The following is a 16,641-nucleotide window of genomic DNA, read 5'->3' as shown; positions in this document are numbered from 1 at the left end:
GAATTCAGATATTGCCACATTTCCCAAGAATATATTAAAATTAAAAAACAAACTCATTTATACAGTGCAACAGTAGGTTCCAGTGTAGAAAAAATCTTGAGGATAATTGTTCCTACTTGAGCATATTGCCTGTGCTTATCTTCCTGGTGTGAAATATTAAGGCCTCTAAGTTTCAAATGGACTTGTAAAATATCAACACAATTTTCTTTATTAATGGTCTGTAATTAAATATATAAACTGCTAGCCAAAGTAATGGTCTCTTTGAATTATAAACAGAGACTAAGTCATTTATAGACAGACTGGTGGCCTTTAAATTGTCACCTAGGAATTAATGAAAAGAAATGTCATTTGCATATCTTCTGCAAATTGCTTATTCTTCTGTTGTGTTTCAGTTTGGAAGAGGGTTTTTGGGAGGAGTGAAGGATAAATGAAACATAAAGGTCAGTGTGAAGTAATGGGGGAAAAATGTCCCTTTTAATTGTATGATATAAATCCCTGCTTCTGTATTCCATAGGTCTGTGACTTTGGAAAGATACTTGCCTGTGCCCCACTTTTCTCACTTATAAATGGAAATAATATCTTTATCATAGCTTTAATGTTAAGGTTAAATGAGGACCTGGTGGTGCAACATGTATTTTAATAAATATTAGTTTTCTTCTTTCCTTTCTTCCTTAGGAAGGCATTCAGTGAAAATGTGTTGCTAGAATAAGCAGGGCTGGAGAGTGTAGAAAGATGCAAAAAGAAAGGTACATCTTTTTTTATTGGTTGTTCTCTTCCTAGTAAGTCTATTGTGTGTGATCCCAGTTGTTCCTAATTTCTCTTGGAATAGGTAGGTGATAAATAGGTAGGCTTCCTGTGCCTCCTGCTGTCCCTTCCCTTCTTAAAGAGGGAAGATTACCCAGGTGATGAAAGGCAAGTTTGGGGGGGCCAAGAAGTGGTACCTTCATAGTTGATTCCAGTATTTTAGTTTCTAGTGTCTCCAAAATGTTTATCACAAAGAGTTTACTGAAGATGTGTTGGGCCTGATACCACGTATGTTAGTTAACTGATAGCAATTAATATAGGTGTTACCTACTACCAATTGTCCTTGCCTGTGGGATAAACAGCACTTCCTTTGACTTAACCCAGAAATCCTAGGAGCAAAGTTACAAAGTCGGAGTGAGATGGAAAGATAAAATTAGAGTTTTTGTATAGCTGGCTTAAAAAAAAGAAAATATCAGCTTTATTGATATATAATTTATATACCATAAAATTCAGTCTTTTAAAATGAACAATTCATTGGTTTTTAGTATATTCACAGAGTTATGTAACCATCACCACTATCTAATTTTAGAACCTTTTAATCACCCCAAAAAGAAATCTTATACCCATTAGCAGTTGTTCACCCCACCCCATCCCACCCTCTGCCCCAGCACCTCATCCCCTTGCAACCACTAATGTGCTTTTTATCTCTATGGATTTGCTTATTCTGGGTATTTCATATAAATGGAATTACATAATATATGTCTTTTGTGACTGCTTTTACTTAGCAGAGGTTTTTAAAAGTTCATCCATGTTATAGCTTGAATCAGTACTTCATTCCTTTTTATTGCAAAATAATATAATTCATGTGGATATACTATGTTTTGTTAACCCGTTCATCAGTTGATGGGCATTTGGGTTGTTTCCATTTTTTGGCTATAAGGAATAATGCTGCTATGAACATTCGTGTACAAGTTTTAGTGAAGACATATGTTTTCAGTTCTCTTCAGTATATACCTCAGAGTAGAATTGCAGGGTTATATGCTAACTTTTTGTTTAACATTTTGAGGAGCTTGTAAACTGTTTTCTGAAGTGATATACCATTTTATACAGCTGGATTTTAAATCACACAGTTTCAGGGTTCTAATTTCATATGTAATGAAGGAGAATCTTAGCTGAACTAAGTGGTTTCAATTGATAGGGGAAAAAAATCTACCTGCAATAGTTTGCAAAGTTGGAAGTACTGATACTTTTTTTTAAAAGTAGGTTTGGAATTATTACTACTAATCTTTGGCTCTTTTTTTAAATTTTATTTTTGCAGTTTTATCTCCAAGACACTAAAAGTAGTAATGGTACCTTTATAAATAGTCAGAGATTGAGTCGAGGCTCTGAAGAAAGTCCACCATGTGAAATTCTTTCCGGTGACATTATCCAGTTTGGGGTAGATGTGACGGAGAACACACGGAAAGGTACGGGTATGGATCGATTTTTCCTATTATTTGTCTTGTTTGTTTAGTTTTTTATTCTATTGTTTAATGTTACAAAACTTTCATGCTTGCAAAAGCAATTTAAGTACAGCGTTTTATGCAGTGAAAAGTTGAGTCACTCACTTTCCCTATTGTTTTTCTAAAATTTTCAATTCTAAAATGTTAAATACTTTATCATCTTTATCACAGTGTGAAAACACAGGGCACTACTGTGTCAGTTAGGAAACAGTTGGCTGTGGTGATGCTGTACTCAACCAATAGGAGCTTAACATAAGGATATTTCTTGTTAACTTATTAACAACAAGCCTGGAGGTAGGTAGGTCCAGACTTTGTTCACTTGGCTCAGTGATGTTATCAGGAATCCAGGGTCTTACTGTCCTCCCATTCTGTTATCCCTTACATGTTGGTTTTTTATGCTTTTGCTTGTTGCCTCATGGTCTTAAGAATGATGGCTGCAGCCCCAGGCTTTATTTTCCTCACACCAGTGTCCTAGGCAAAAAAGATAAGATGGGGGCAAAATGCCTTTTTGTGTGGCTCTCTTTTCGTGTTTGAAAGAACAATCTTTCATAGACTCCTTCCAGCAGATTTTTTTGTCTCACTGGCTGCATGGGTAGGTCACACACATACCTTTAACTGTAGCTACAAAGGAGCCTGGGAAGGAAGTTACTTGGCAAAGGGGAGCAGGAGATCCGTGACTGGCACAGATCAATTATGATTTATCCCTTTTGGTTGTGTCTTCATTGTTGCCCCAAACAAAATCGGAATTCTGTAGGCAGCTACCACGAATATAAAATTTCATGTCTCAAGTTTTTGAAACTAGGATTTCTCTAGCTAAATAAATTTAGATTAATTTTACAATTCTGAGGCTTTTTGGCCCTACCTAGTTCACTGTTTACTTTATGACCATGAAATTATATGACGGAAACATAAAACTAAATGAATAGGAACTAAAAGTATGCAGTCCCACTGTTGCAGTTTAGTATAGATAGTGGAACCAATTGGCAAGTTTCTCCTTTTGTTTCTCTGAGCACACTCTGATCTGATAATACCCTAAGTCATTAGTCTCTGGCATTTTGCACAGTAGATATGGGAATCCAGGGGGTGCTGGTGATGATAGTGTGTGTGTGTACAGGTGCATATACGTTTACATACTGCAACTGCAGTATTATTTTTGCTGGGTTTTGTTGGCCTCCGCAGAGTGTTAGGTTTTTTGTTTGTTTGCTTGTTTGGTTTTTTAAGGTGTTAGGTTTTGAAATTTGGATGTGTGTAGGGCCAACGTCTTAGGAATTTTCATTTACAATTTAAAATAGAACGGAAAGTTTGTATTTTGATGCAAAATATTGAGTGCTCCTTACTAAGAGAACTCAACTTATGTATAAACATACTGAGAACAGCTGCAGTGGACCCTCTGATATCTGCTGTTGCCACATCACACCTCCTCTGCTAGCAAGTCATTCAGCAAACATTTACTGAACCCCAGCTGTGAGGAGCCCACAGAGAAGACAGAATTTGATTACACTGTCTTTCTCTCCAAGGAATATCTATTTTCTTGGCTTGCATTTCTCAAAGAGAATTAAAAGGTGTTAATTGATAGAAGAATGAAGTAATCAAATACATTTAGGAATGCTTAGTTAACCAAAGATAGTCAGGACTTCTCCGACCTTATAACATGCTAACATATATGCAGGTCTCCAAGGGGGTGACTGTTATAAAATGTAGGTAAGTTCCAAACTCCTTCCTACTCTTCTTCCGCATCTAGCTGTGGGGGCCACTTTAGAAAATGCTATAGAAAGCTAAGAGGACAACTCTGAGATTCAGGGTTACTATTAGTACAATATTATTTTGACAACATAGATTCTTGCAGCCTTCTTTGAAAATTTATCTTTTATGCCAACTTTAAGGAAAGTAAAGAAAAATTTCTTCATCATTTAAAATGTTGTTTCTTTTGGTATTTATTGCCTTCAAAAAGTTGACTTATATTATGCATGGCCTCTTGGGATACAGCTGTGTCACGAGTTGAGTATTACTGTTGAAGCATATGCTTTAAAAAATAAAAAAAAAGATGCTCTATGCTAAACAGTATTATGATAAGCTTTATATCACTTGGAAAGTCCTACTGAAATTGTACAACACTACTGGATAACCCCTGGATCAAAGAAGACATCAAAAAGGGAATTTCAAACTATATGGAAAGGAAAGGAGACTTTCATACCAAAATACAGTAAATCCTTTACTCAGATAAAAATTTATAATCTTAAATATTTTCCGTATTAAAGAAGAAAGACAAACAATGAAGGAACTTGGCACTTAGAAGAAATTAGAAAAAGAACAACAAGAAAAAGAAGTTGGGAAGAAGAAATAAAAAAGCAGAAATTAATGAAATTAACAAAAAACTCTGGAAGGGATTAAACAAACCCAAAGGCTGGATCTTTAAGACAAAACAGTAAAATAAAATAGGTAATTAGTAAGCCTTGATTCCTTTATTAGGTTAAAAAAATAAAAGGAATGAGAAAGGAGATATAAACACAGATATGGGATATACCAAAAGAATTATTAGAGACTATTACATGCCAAACTATGGCAAAGGAAAAAAAAAAAAAACTAGAGTAAATTAATGTTTTCCTGGCAAAATTATCCCAAGATGTAGGAAACTTTTAAGTTGATTTCTTTAAAAGAGACTAAAAAAATTATTAAAGATGGACCAGAAATGGGCATTCACAGCTGAATTTGGTCCTACTAAAAATCAGATAAATCCAGTGTTGTTTAAATACTCCAACATAGGTGAAGGTGGGAAGCTCTCATAATCCTTTGAAGAAGCTAGCAGCCTGTCATTAGTGCCAAATTCTGATACAGATAAAGTACAAAGAAGAAAATTGTAACGAATTTCATTTCTGACAATAGATAAAAAATCCTGATTAGAGTATTAATAAATTAAATTCAGAAATGAAACTATGTGAGTCTATTTTTGTTTTGTAAATAAGTTCATTTACATCATTTTTTTAAGATTCCACATATAAGTGATATCATATGATATTTGTCTTTCTCTATCTGACTTACTTCACTTAGTATAATAATCTCTAGGTCCATCCATGTTGCTGCAAATAGCATGATTTCATTCTTTTTTATGGCTGAGTAGAATTCCATCGTGTATATAAACCACATCTTCTTTATCCATTCATCTGTCTATGTCTATCTGTGGATATTTAGGTAGCTTCCGTTTTTTGGCTGTTGTAAATAGTGCTGCTATGAACATTGGGGTGCACATATGTTTTTGAATTATGGTTTTCTCTGGATACATGCTCAGGAGTGGGATTGCAGGGTCATATGGTAACTCCATTTTTAGTTTTTTAAGGAACCTTCGTACTGTTCTCCATAGTAGCTGCACCAATTTACATTCCCACCAACAGTATAGGAGGGCTCCCTTTTCTCCACACCCTCTCCACCAATTATTATTTGTAGACTTTATAATGATGACCATTCTGACCCATGGGAGGTGGTATCTGATTGTAGTTTTGATTTGCACTTCTCTGATAATTAGCGATGTTGAGCATCTTTTCATGTGCCTATTGGTTATCTGTATATCTTCTTTGGAGAAATGTCTATTTAGGTCTTGGGCCCATTTTTTTGATTGGGTTGGGTTTTTTTTTTCTGTTATTGAACTGTATGAGCTGTTGTATATTTTGGAAATTAAGCCCTTGTTGGTAGCATCATTAGCAAATATTTTCTCCCAGTCTGTAGGTTGTCTTTTCATTTTGCTTATGGTTTCCTTTGCTGTGCAAAAGCTTATAAATTTAATTAAGCCCCATTTGTTTATTTTTGTTTATATTTCCATTACTCTAGGAGACAGATGCTCTATAGTGCTTTTGAATACATTTATAATAAGGATATCAAATGAGATACTTGAAATGGTAAAAACTAGTTTGTGGGGATCTATGAAAGGATTTTTTTGCAACAGTGTGCATAGTACAAAAAACAATGGAAGGATAATTTTTAAATTTCCCTTCATGCAGGTATTAAAAAGAATACGTTAGTATTACATGAATTGCAGGGATTTCTGTAAGATATACTGTTGAGTGAGGAAAGGATTACTTTTAGTAATTTCATTATTTTTAAAAAGTCTCATCATTCCCTATAAATGTACATTTATATGCATGTGTTTCTGTGATTTTATGAACATGGGAAAACATGGAAGAGTGCATACATACTAGTCATTAATGTGAGTCTTCCTGGAGTATGATTGGAGAGGAGGAGTAAAGGAGAAATGGAAGCCAAATTAAAAAGGGCAAGACTAGCAAAACTGAAATAAAACTCCTCTAGGATATATGACATTTATGTATTTGTATAAAATAATGTATGTGTAAAAGGAAATTTTAAAAATATGTATATAGTATATAAAAGTGTTTTTATATTTGTGTGTGTATGTATATATAAATCAGGATTTTTGTTAAAAATATGATGAGTCTGAGGTCATTGAACGTATCAGTTCATATTAGTGTGTCTTCTTTTCCAAGCTCTCCAAAACAAGCTGATTTTGATGTTTGGCTTTCCACACAGTGTGACTTCAGGGAAAAGACTCATTGGTCAGCACTTCAGTAATACCCTGCCCTATAGATATAAAATGTTATTGCAAACAAATAGGATGACTTTCTAATAGATTTTTTTTTTTAAAAGAAAGAAAAAAAGAAAAAGGAAGGGAGAAGGAGAGAAAGCCAACCTATCAGATCCTCCTAGAATGGGAGCCTTTACAACCCAATTGCTGGCCACCCCTCTGTTCACAAACCCACAGACTGTTCAGATGGCATGAGTTTTCTGGGTCATACATTACAGTAACCCTCTGTGGCAAATCTTGGGACCATTTAGTTCTATAAACTTCACATATAACTCCAATTAGCTGATCAGTCCAGGTCCCACTTTACCCACTCTGTTCCTAGGTTAAGCCTCTATGAACAAAGGGCCTGTTATGAGTAAGGTAAATGGTATCTTCCTTTTGCTTTGTGCTACAACTGCACTGAATTGCTTTTACTCCCTGCAGTAGATCTTGCCCCTTCTGGCATTCAAGCCCTTGCACATGACCTTTCCTTCACCTAGAAACCTTTCTAGGCTGAACAGAATGCCCTTCCATGTCCCTGTTGCACACTGTACTCATCCTCTTTGTATGGTTGCCTCCCTCACTAACCTGTAAGCTGTTCAAGAACAGGCAGTGTGTCTGTCTTCATTGTAGACTCTCCACACTTAACCTGGCACATATTGGTTGAATAAATTTTCAAAGTCTCATAAATCTTTATCTGCCATTTTACAAAAGTTCTTTCTACCACCTCATCTCAGCTAAGATTTTGACAACCTTCCTCCTAATCTGGAGGCTTATATGAGGATTGGGTATTGGCAACCTTCTTGTTACCCGCTGCCCTTTTTATTCTGCTATGACTCAGTTACCTCTCCTTAACCTGTCTCAGCTTTAATTTCCTCATCTTGTAAAATGGGACTCATGATACTACTAACTGTCTCAAGGTTTGTGGTATAATATTGAGTGTTCACATTGTGGCACAGTGTTCAATGTGAACACTGAAAGAGTGAACATAAAGTGCTTAGCTCAGGGTCAGGTGCTTTAATTATTACTGAAACCCTTGCCAATCATTTGCACCACCTTTTTTTGCCATTAAGTTTGCCCATCTTTTTCAGTAGCTTCAGCCCCAGGCTTCTTTACCATCTGTCCTTTGGAACCCATCGTTGGCATTTCAGAGGTACTCTCACCAACTCCTTGACTACTCTGTGATTTTTGGCCATGATGTTTTGCTTATTTCTAGCTCTTGGAAACTTTCACCATAAGCTTTTCATACTTCCACTTTCCTGCTACTAGCGGAAATCACAAAGCTGATTCAACACAGAATGTGCCAAATTTGCCAGATTGACTGAGAGAATCTGTCTGATGGCATGGCAGTCTTTTTTTTTTCATTTAAAAGATGGCTTCTCAACCCAGCATATGCACCAGAATTACCTGCAGAGCTTTGTAAAACTACACATGTGTGGATCCCACCTTTCAGCCCTAAGAAGGAGACTTGTTAGGTGTGGGACCTAGGCATACCTATTTTTTTGTTGTTGTTTGTTTCCCTTTGTATTTATTTATTTATTTATTTATTAACATCTTTATTGGAGTATAATTGCTTCACAATGTTGTGGTAGTTTCTGCTGTATAACAACGTGAATCAGCTATATGTATACATATATCCCCATATCCCCTCCTTCTTATGTCTCCCTCCCACCCTCCCTATCCCACCCCTCTAGGTGGTCACAAAGCACCGAGCTGATCTCCCTGTGCTATGTGGCTGCTTCCCACTGGTTATCTATTTTACATTTGGTAGTGTATATATGTCTGTGACATTGGTAGTGTATATATGTTCGTGCTACTCTCTCACTTCGTCCCAGCTTGCCCTTCCCCCTCCCCGTGTACTCAAGTCCATTCTCTACATCTGCATCTTTATTTCTGTCCTGCCCCTAGGTTCATCAGAACCTTTTCTTTTTTACATTCCATATATATGTGTTAGCATATGGTATTTGTTTTTCTCTTTCTTTTCTTTTTTTTTTTTTTTAAATTTATTTATTTATTTATTTTTTTGGCTGCATTGGGTCTTTGCTGCTGGGCGCAGGCCTTCTCTAGTTGCGGCGAGTGGGGGCCACTCTTTGTTCTGGTGTTTGGGCCTCACCACTGTGCAGTGGTGTGTGGTCTCCAGGCACACAGGCTTCAGTAGTTGCGGCTCACGGGCTTAGTTCCTCCGTGGCATGTGGGATCTTCCCGGACCAGGGCTTGAACCCGTTTCCTCAGCACTGGCAGGCAGATTCTTAACCACTGCACCACCAGGGAAGTCCCTGTTTTTCTCTTTCTGACTTCCTTCACTCTGTATGACAGACTCTAGGTTCATCCACCTCACTACAAATAACTCAATTTCATTTCTTTTTATGGCTGAGTAATATTCCATTGTATATATGTGCCACATCTTCTTTACCCATTCATCTGTCAATGGACACTTAGGTTGCTTCCATGACCTGGCTATCGTAAATAGAGCTGCAGTGAACATTGTGGTACATGACTCTTTTTGAATTATGGTTTTCTCAGGGTATATGCCCAGCAGTGGGATTGCTGGGTCATGTGGTAGTTCTATTTTTAGTTTTTTAAGCAACCTCCATACTGTTCTCCATAGTGGCTGTATCAATTTACATTCCCACCAACAGTGCAAGAGAGTTCCCTTTTCTCCACACCCTCTCCAGCATTTATTGTTTGTAGATTTGTTGATGATGGCCATTCTGACCGGTGTGAGGTGATACCTCACTGTAGTTTTTATTTGCATTTCTCTAATGACTGGTGATGTTGAGCATCCTCTCGTGTTTGTTGGCAATCGTATCTTCTTTGGAGAAATGTCTGTTTAGGTCTTCTGCCCATTTTTGGATTGGGTTGTTTGATTTTTTTTTTTATATTGAGCTGCATGAGCTGCTGGTTGATTTTGGAGGCTAATCTTTGTCATTTTGCAAATATTTTCTTTATCTGCCATTTTACAAAAGTTCTTCATTCTTCCAATCCAAGAACATGGTCTATCTCTCCATCTGTTTGTATCATCTTTAATTTCTTTCATCAGTGTCTTATAGTTTTCTGCATACAGGTCTTTCATCTCCTTAGGTAGGCTTATTCCTAGGTATTTTATTCTCTTTGTTGCAGTGGTAAATGGGAGTGTTTCTTTAATTTCTCTTTCAGATTTTTCATCGTTCGTGTATAGGAATACAAGAGATTTCTGTGCATTAATTTCGTATCCTGCTACTTTACCAGATTCATTTATTAGCTCTAGTCGTTTTCTGGTAGCATCATTAGGACTCTATGTATAGTATTGTGTCATCTGCAAGCAGTGACAGTTTTACTTCTTCTTTTCCGATTTGGATTCCTTTTATTTCTTTTTTTTCTTTGATTGCTGTGGCTAAAACTTCCAAAACTATGTTGAATAATAGTGGTGAGAGTGGGCAACCTTGTCTTGTTCCTGTTCTTTGAGGAAATGGTTTCAGTTTTTTACCATTGAGAACGATGTTGGCTGTGGGTTTGTCATATATGGCCTTTATTATGTTGAGGTAGGTTCCCTCTATTAGATATACCTATTTTTAAAAAGCTTTGGGTTGTTCTTTTGGACAACTAGGTTTAAGAACTCTGCTCTGTTAAGTTTCTGGCAACTGTTTTATGTGCTTTCCCTTATCCTCAAGTCCCAAATTTCCCTTCTCATATTGTCTGCTGTGAATCCATACTTCCTGGCTCTGTACCTGTATTTCCAGCGGCTTGCTTGGTTGTTTCCTCTTGAATGTCATACTTTCACCTTATAATTGCTCTGTACAAAGCCTAATTTCCACCTTCAAACTAGAGCAATCCACTAACTTCCCAATTTCATTTATTACTCCATCATTCTGTAAACACTCTAGCTCAGAATACTGGTATCTTTTCTGAATCCTGTCTCTTCTTTACCTTTAGCAGTTGTCACCTACACCATTTGCCTCCCTTCCGTGCTACTACTTGTTTTTCCAGATGCCAACCTACAATGTTACAGTAACTCTCCACTTCTGGCCACCATATTTTGCCAACCCACTGCCTCCAGAATATTCTTCTGTTACAGCTTTATTTGTCATTCTCCTGCTTTTAGAAGCCTTAAGTAGCTGTGTCATACTGTAGAATAAAGTCTGAAATGCTTACCTGTACACTTGAGACCCTCAAAAATGTGGACTCAATTCAACCTTTTGATTTTATTTCTCATTACTTCCCTTAATATATGTTAAGCAACCTTATTTAGAGGCAAGAGAGAGAAGAAACTCTTTTTGAATACTAGCGCTGCCACTTGCCAAAATGGGATCTCAAGCAAGTTTAGCTTCTTTGACTTTAGTTGCCTCATCTGTAAAAATAGAACATAAAAATAACTATTTACGTGGTTTGTCATAAGTAGTTAACATGTATAGTGTGCTTAGCACCTATACATGTTAACTACTGGCACCTAAAGGGCCTTGAAATATATTCTTTACCTCCTCCCTCCAGTCTGCTCCAGCTGCCCTCATTAGATGTGCAACTCTCTTACATCCTTCTCGTTTTCTTTTTCTTTGCTCATGCCACTCTCTCTGCCTTTCCTTCCATTTATAGCTTTTGAAATCCTATTCTTTTTTTTTTTCTTTACCCTCTTCATAAATGCCCCTGCCCTTGTCCATTTCAAATTCCCACAGTGCTTTATAGCATTTTTCCCCCTTTGTTGTTACGTTAGATATTTCTAGGTCTGTCTACAAACTGAATTGAAATCTCAAGGACAAGGACCTGGTTGTAGTCCTCTTGGTTTTTCCTGTCATTCCCAGCATGCTCCTTTGTAGCCAGCATGTTTTCAGTGAATATTGAGCCAACAGGTAAAGCCAAAGAACCAACCAAGTCAAAAGATAAAACAACAAGCAATATCACTCCAAGAGAAGTAAAGTAGCAAATTAATCCACATACCTAGAGAAAGGATTCCTCCCATCAAATAAATACGTCGAAACAGGACTTCTCTGGGAAATAGCTGACTCTGAATCTAGGGCAGGAAATGTGTAAATTGAATTTATAAGATTTTTGTTATATCAGGAAGCAATGGAATTATCTAAGACTGCTGAGGTTCTGTTAGAAGAACTCAGGAATTAACGTGGAATTTTGACTGATTAAAGATTAGACAATTTGAGCATCAAGCAATAATAAGAGCAGTGGATTGAAATATATTAAATATGTTTAAATCCATAAAGTTACAATGATACTAAAAAAGAAAAAAAGATTTGATCACCTCTGGAAGAACTTAGGAAACCCATTTCTCATTCTGAAAACAGGTAGATAAAGAGAAGAATAAAACATTTGTGTTACCTTTCCTGTACGAATTATACCTGAGATAAACAAGTAGTTGAAGAAAATGTTCTTTCTAATCACTGAACTCCAGCTCACAGATGAAGACAGGATGATAGAATATCAATTCAAAAAAAGTTTTTCTAAGACAGTCTCTTCAGCAAGTGGTATTGGGAAAGCTGGACAGCCACATGTAAATAATGAAGTTAGTACACACCCTCACACCATACACAAAAATAAACTCAAAATGGCTTGAAGACTTAAATATAAGACGTGACACCATAAAACTCCTAGAAGAGAACATAGGCAAAACATTCTCTGACATCGTACCATCGTTTTCTTAGGTCAGTCTCCTAAGGCAATAGCAAAAGCAAAAATAAACAAATGGGACCTAATCAAACTTATAAGCTTTTGCACAGCAAAGGAAACAATAAAGAAAATGAAGAGACCGCCTACAGACTGGGAGAAAATATTTACAAACGATGCCACTAACAAGGGCTTAATTTCCAAAATATACAAACAGTTCATACAACTCAATAACAAAAAAAAAACAACCCAATCAAAAAATGGGTAGAAAACCTAAATACACATTTCTTCAAAGAACACATACAGATGGCCAAGGGGCACATGAAAAGCTGCTCAGCATTGCAAATTATTAGAGAAATGCAAATCAAATCCAACAGTGAGGTACCACCTCACACTGGTCAGAATGGCCATCATTAAAAAGCTTACATGTAACAAATGCTGGAGAGCAGTATGGAGAAAAGGGAACCCTCCTACGCTGTTGTTGGGAATATAAATTGGTGCAGCTACTATGGAAAAACAGTATGGAGGTTCCTTAAAAAAAGAGTTGCCATATGGATCTAGCAATCCCACTCCTGGGCATGTATCTGGAGAAAACTCCAGAAAACCCATAATTTGAAAAGATACATGCACCCCAGTGTTCATCGTAGCACTGTTTACAGTAGCCAAGACACGGAAGCAACATAAATGTCCATCTATAGATGAATGGATAAAGAAGATGTAGTATATATACACAATGGAATACTACTCAGCCATAAAAAAGAATGAAATCATGCCATTTGCATGCAGTAACATGGATGGACTAGAGATTATCATACTAAGTGAAGTTAGTCAGATAGAGAAAGACAAATATAATATGATATCACTTGTATGTTGGAATCTAAAATATGACACAAATGAATTTATTTACAAAACAGAAACAGACTCACAGACATAGAAAAAAGACTTATGGTTACCAAAGGGGAAAGGGGGTGGGGGAGGGATAAATTAGGAGTTTGGGATTAGCAGATACAGACTACTATACATAAAATGGACAACAAAATCCTACTGTATAGCACAGGGAACTATATTCAATATCTTATAATCACAATGGAAAAGAATATGTATGTATTTGCATAACTGAATCACTTTGCTGTATGCCAAAAACTAACAGAACATTGTAAATCGACTATACTTCAAGTTAAAAAAATTTTTTTCTTAGTTTGAAGAGTACTTGTCTATCCAGCTAACTTGCCCTGTCTCTTTTCTAACCTTAAAAAAAAGGAAAAAACAGTCTTAGAATCAGAAGCTTTATGTAGCAAAAAATACCAGAATGAAGGTTTGGTAACTTTCATCTTAGATTGCAGTCAAAAGGCAATTAGAGGGACTTACCTGGTGGCAAAGTAGCTAAGAATCCACCTGCCACTGCAGGAGACAAGCGTTCAAGCCCCAGTCTGGGAAGATCCCACATGCCTCGGAGCACCTAAGCCCGTGCCCCGCAACTACTGAGCCTGTGCTCTAGAGCCCGCGAGCCACAACTTCTGAAGCCCATGCGCCTAGAGCCAGTGCTCCGCAACAAGAGAAGCCACTGCAATGAGAAGCCCGCACACTGCAACGAAGAGTAGCCCCCGCTCTCCGCAGCTAGAAAAAGCCCACGCACAGCAATGGAGACCCAAAGCAGCCAAAAATAAATAAATAAATAAATAATTTTTTAAAAAGGCAATCATATGAATAATTTCCCATCCTAGAAATCTTAAAACCTCTCATTTGGGTCTTTTTTTAATGTTTCTGGAGTTTTACCTCCCGTTACTGCCGGTCATCTCAAGAGACCCTTCAACCTACTCAAGTAGATTGTAGTATTGACCTTCCTACTCAATGCAGGGAAGGAGACAGAACCAGACTCCAACATACTAGTAGTTTCAGTCTCCCAGTACAGGGTCTTAAACAGTTTTTAAACTTATCACAGTGAACATTGGTTCTTTAAATGGTGTATGTGTAAAGAGGTAATAGAAAAGGCTGACTGTATATCATAAAGTAAATATATTAACTCAAAAGCAAAATAAATAATCTGTATAAGATAATAGAGAAAGAACTCATTTAAATGGCAGTCAGGTTGTATAGTCTTTGTTTTTGTTTTTTTTTTTTGCGTTACGCAGGCCTCTTCACTGTTGTGGCCTCTCCCTCTGCGGGGCAACAGGCACTGGACGCGCAGGCTCAGCGGCCATAGCTTACAGGCCTAGCCGCTCTGCGGCATGTGGAATCTTCCCGGACTGGGGCATGAACCCACGTCCCCTGCATCGGCAGGCGGACTCTCAACCACTGCGCCACCAGGGAAGCCCCCGGTTGTATAGTCTTAATTCTGATTTTTAATAAAGTGCCATAAATACAGCAGGTAATTGCAGATTTTTCTCTGCAGATACCTTGTTTTCCCTCGACACGTGTTTTAACGTTTCTGAAATTTGCATTTAGCTTACATGTGTACATTTAATGTGGCAGTGTTCCTGCAGCCTCCTTACCCCGCCCAAAAAAACTTTAAAATTGTGTTTTACAATTAATTTTGTTTTTGAATCTTGGCAGTATGACAGTAATAATGATTCTGGATGAATTTCGAGAGCAAAGTTTGTTTTAAAAGTGCTTCAAAAATGCTTTAGAGCAGTATTTTCCAAAGTAGTTTCTTCATAATACCATGTATACCGTATGTGTTATACCATAGTGCCAGTTCTAGTGTTCCTAAAAAGAGGAGTGGGGATTCTCAATGGTCAAATAAGTTTGGAAAACACATCTAACCTTTAGAGCCTCATTATGGACAAAAAGCTCATTAAGCTCTGAGAAAGCCTGTGGTTTAAATAAATAAAAACTCTTTAAATGTCTTTTAACCAAGTATTTTCCAAACTCTTCTGACCCCAAACTCCTTTTCTGTTAATACCTGCTAGCGCTCCATTTTAGGAAATGCTGCTAGGTAGAGTCATTAATAAAAGTATTAGAATGAAACATTTTTGTCAGGTTGCTTTAAATACTTGCCTATTGCAAGTTGAAAAGATTACTAACATTTCTATGCATCTGTTCACCTAGTTGTCACAAGAACCTTTCCAAAGGCAGGTTTGACGAGACTAGATTGTCAACTTAGTCAGACATGATCTTTGACTGCTTTCAATAGTACAGCAACCTCGAACTGCCCAGGTAGTATTAGCCCTTGGTTCATCTCACAAATCTGTACATTGGTCCAGTTGCTGGGCTTCAGCGTGATATATGTGAGCAGAAGAAATCCTTATGTAACATGTCGTAGGCTGCCAGCTCCGGCACTACAGTTTTATTCTGTAACTCACTGTACCTTTTTTAAAAAAACAATTTTATTATCAGTTTAAATATATTGGTAAATTATCAGTATTGCTGGGTCTTCTTGTTTTGTGATCCTCTATTTATTGTAGCCTGTTTATAGTAAATCTCTGGGGGAGCCATCAAGCTGGGATAAATCCATCCCTTCCCTATCTTCTGCCAGGGAAAGGAGGCAGTTAGGTGCTTCTTGCAAGTAGAGATCAAGTAGAGATGAACACTACTGTCCTCGTAGTAAGAGATACCTTCTCCCCCAAGTAATGGAAACTGTAAAATATTAACCAGACATGTTCTTTGACATTCGTTGAGCATTTATTAAATACCCTCTTTGTACCAGATAACTCTGCTAATTACCAGGTTTAAAAAGTGAGAAGCAACAGTCATTGCTACCCCGAAAGAGTTGACTCTAATTGGTGAGACAAGGGTTGTGGAAATGGTAAATATTCACAATGCAGTGTGTTTAGTGTTATAAGTAGACATAGGTTCTGGGGACACCTAGCTCAGATATTGAACTTTAGTGAAGGAAGTAAAAAGTCTGACCCTGGAGGATAAATAGCCTTTGGTTATGCAGGCAAGGGGATAAAGGACATCAGCAACAGAGAGCACAGCTTGTGTAAAAGGCATGGGTTTATGAAAAGTAAGAAATTTGGAGATGCAGGTAGCTTGGTTTTGTGTAGCGTATCTATGGTAGCAAGACGGGAGGGTGAGACCTGAAATGAAGGTCAATGATTCGTGGCGATAATTGCTGTGTTAGGCAGAGTTTCATCACCCTACAATAGCTTTTAATTAGAGTTTGTTAAACTAAATGATTTAACTCTTTGAACCCTGAAGGACATAGTATCTGAAGAATAGAGAAATTTTTTAAAAATCAACTTTTTAAAAAAATAAATTTATTCATTTATGTATTTATTTTTGGCTGCGTTGGGT

The 16,641-nt window shown here is 37.1% G+C and overlaps 1 protein-coding gene across 50 annotated transcripts in view; it reads left to right on the top strand.

Annotated features, from left to right (window-relative positions):
- The window catches only part of SLMAP (sarcolemma associated protein), a 307,400-nt gene that overhangs the window by 59,709 nt on the left and 231,050 nt on the right, over positions 1 to 16,641 (top strand). For 25 of the 50 annotated variants that reach the window (XM_067043824.1, XM_059076178.2, XM_059076185.2 and 22 more), the window contains exon 3: positions 2,063 to 2,216. In XM_067043824.1, the coding sequence (XP_066899925.1) occupies positions 2,063 to 2,216 (154 nt within the window). Of the gene's footprint in view, positions 1 to 675; positions 747 to 2,062; positions 2,217 to 16,641 lie in introns of all 50 variants that reach the window. The other 25 variants (XM_059076191.2, XM_059076203.2, XM_059076207.2 and 22 more) reach the window with 2 other exon arrangements.

Source organism: Kogia breviceps, chromosome 10 (genome assembly GCF_026419965.1).
Source record: "Kogia breviceps isolate mKogBre1 chromosome 10, mKogBre1 haplotype 1, whole genome shotgun sequence".
Taxonomy (NCBI): Eukaryota; Metazoa; Chordata; class Mammalia; order Artiodactyla; family Physeteridae; genus Kogia; species Kogia breviceps.
Note: the sequence above shows the minus strand (reverse complement) of the source record. Positions and strands in the feature narration are given on the sequence as shown.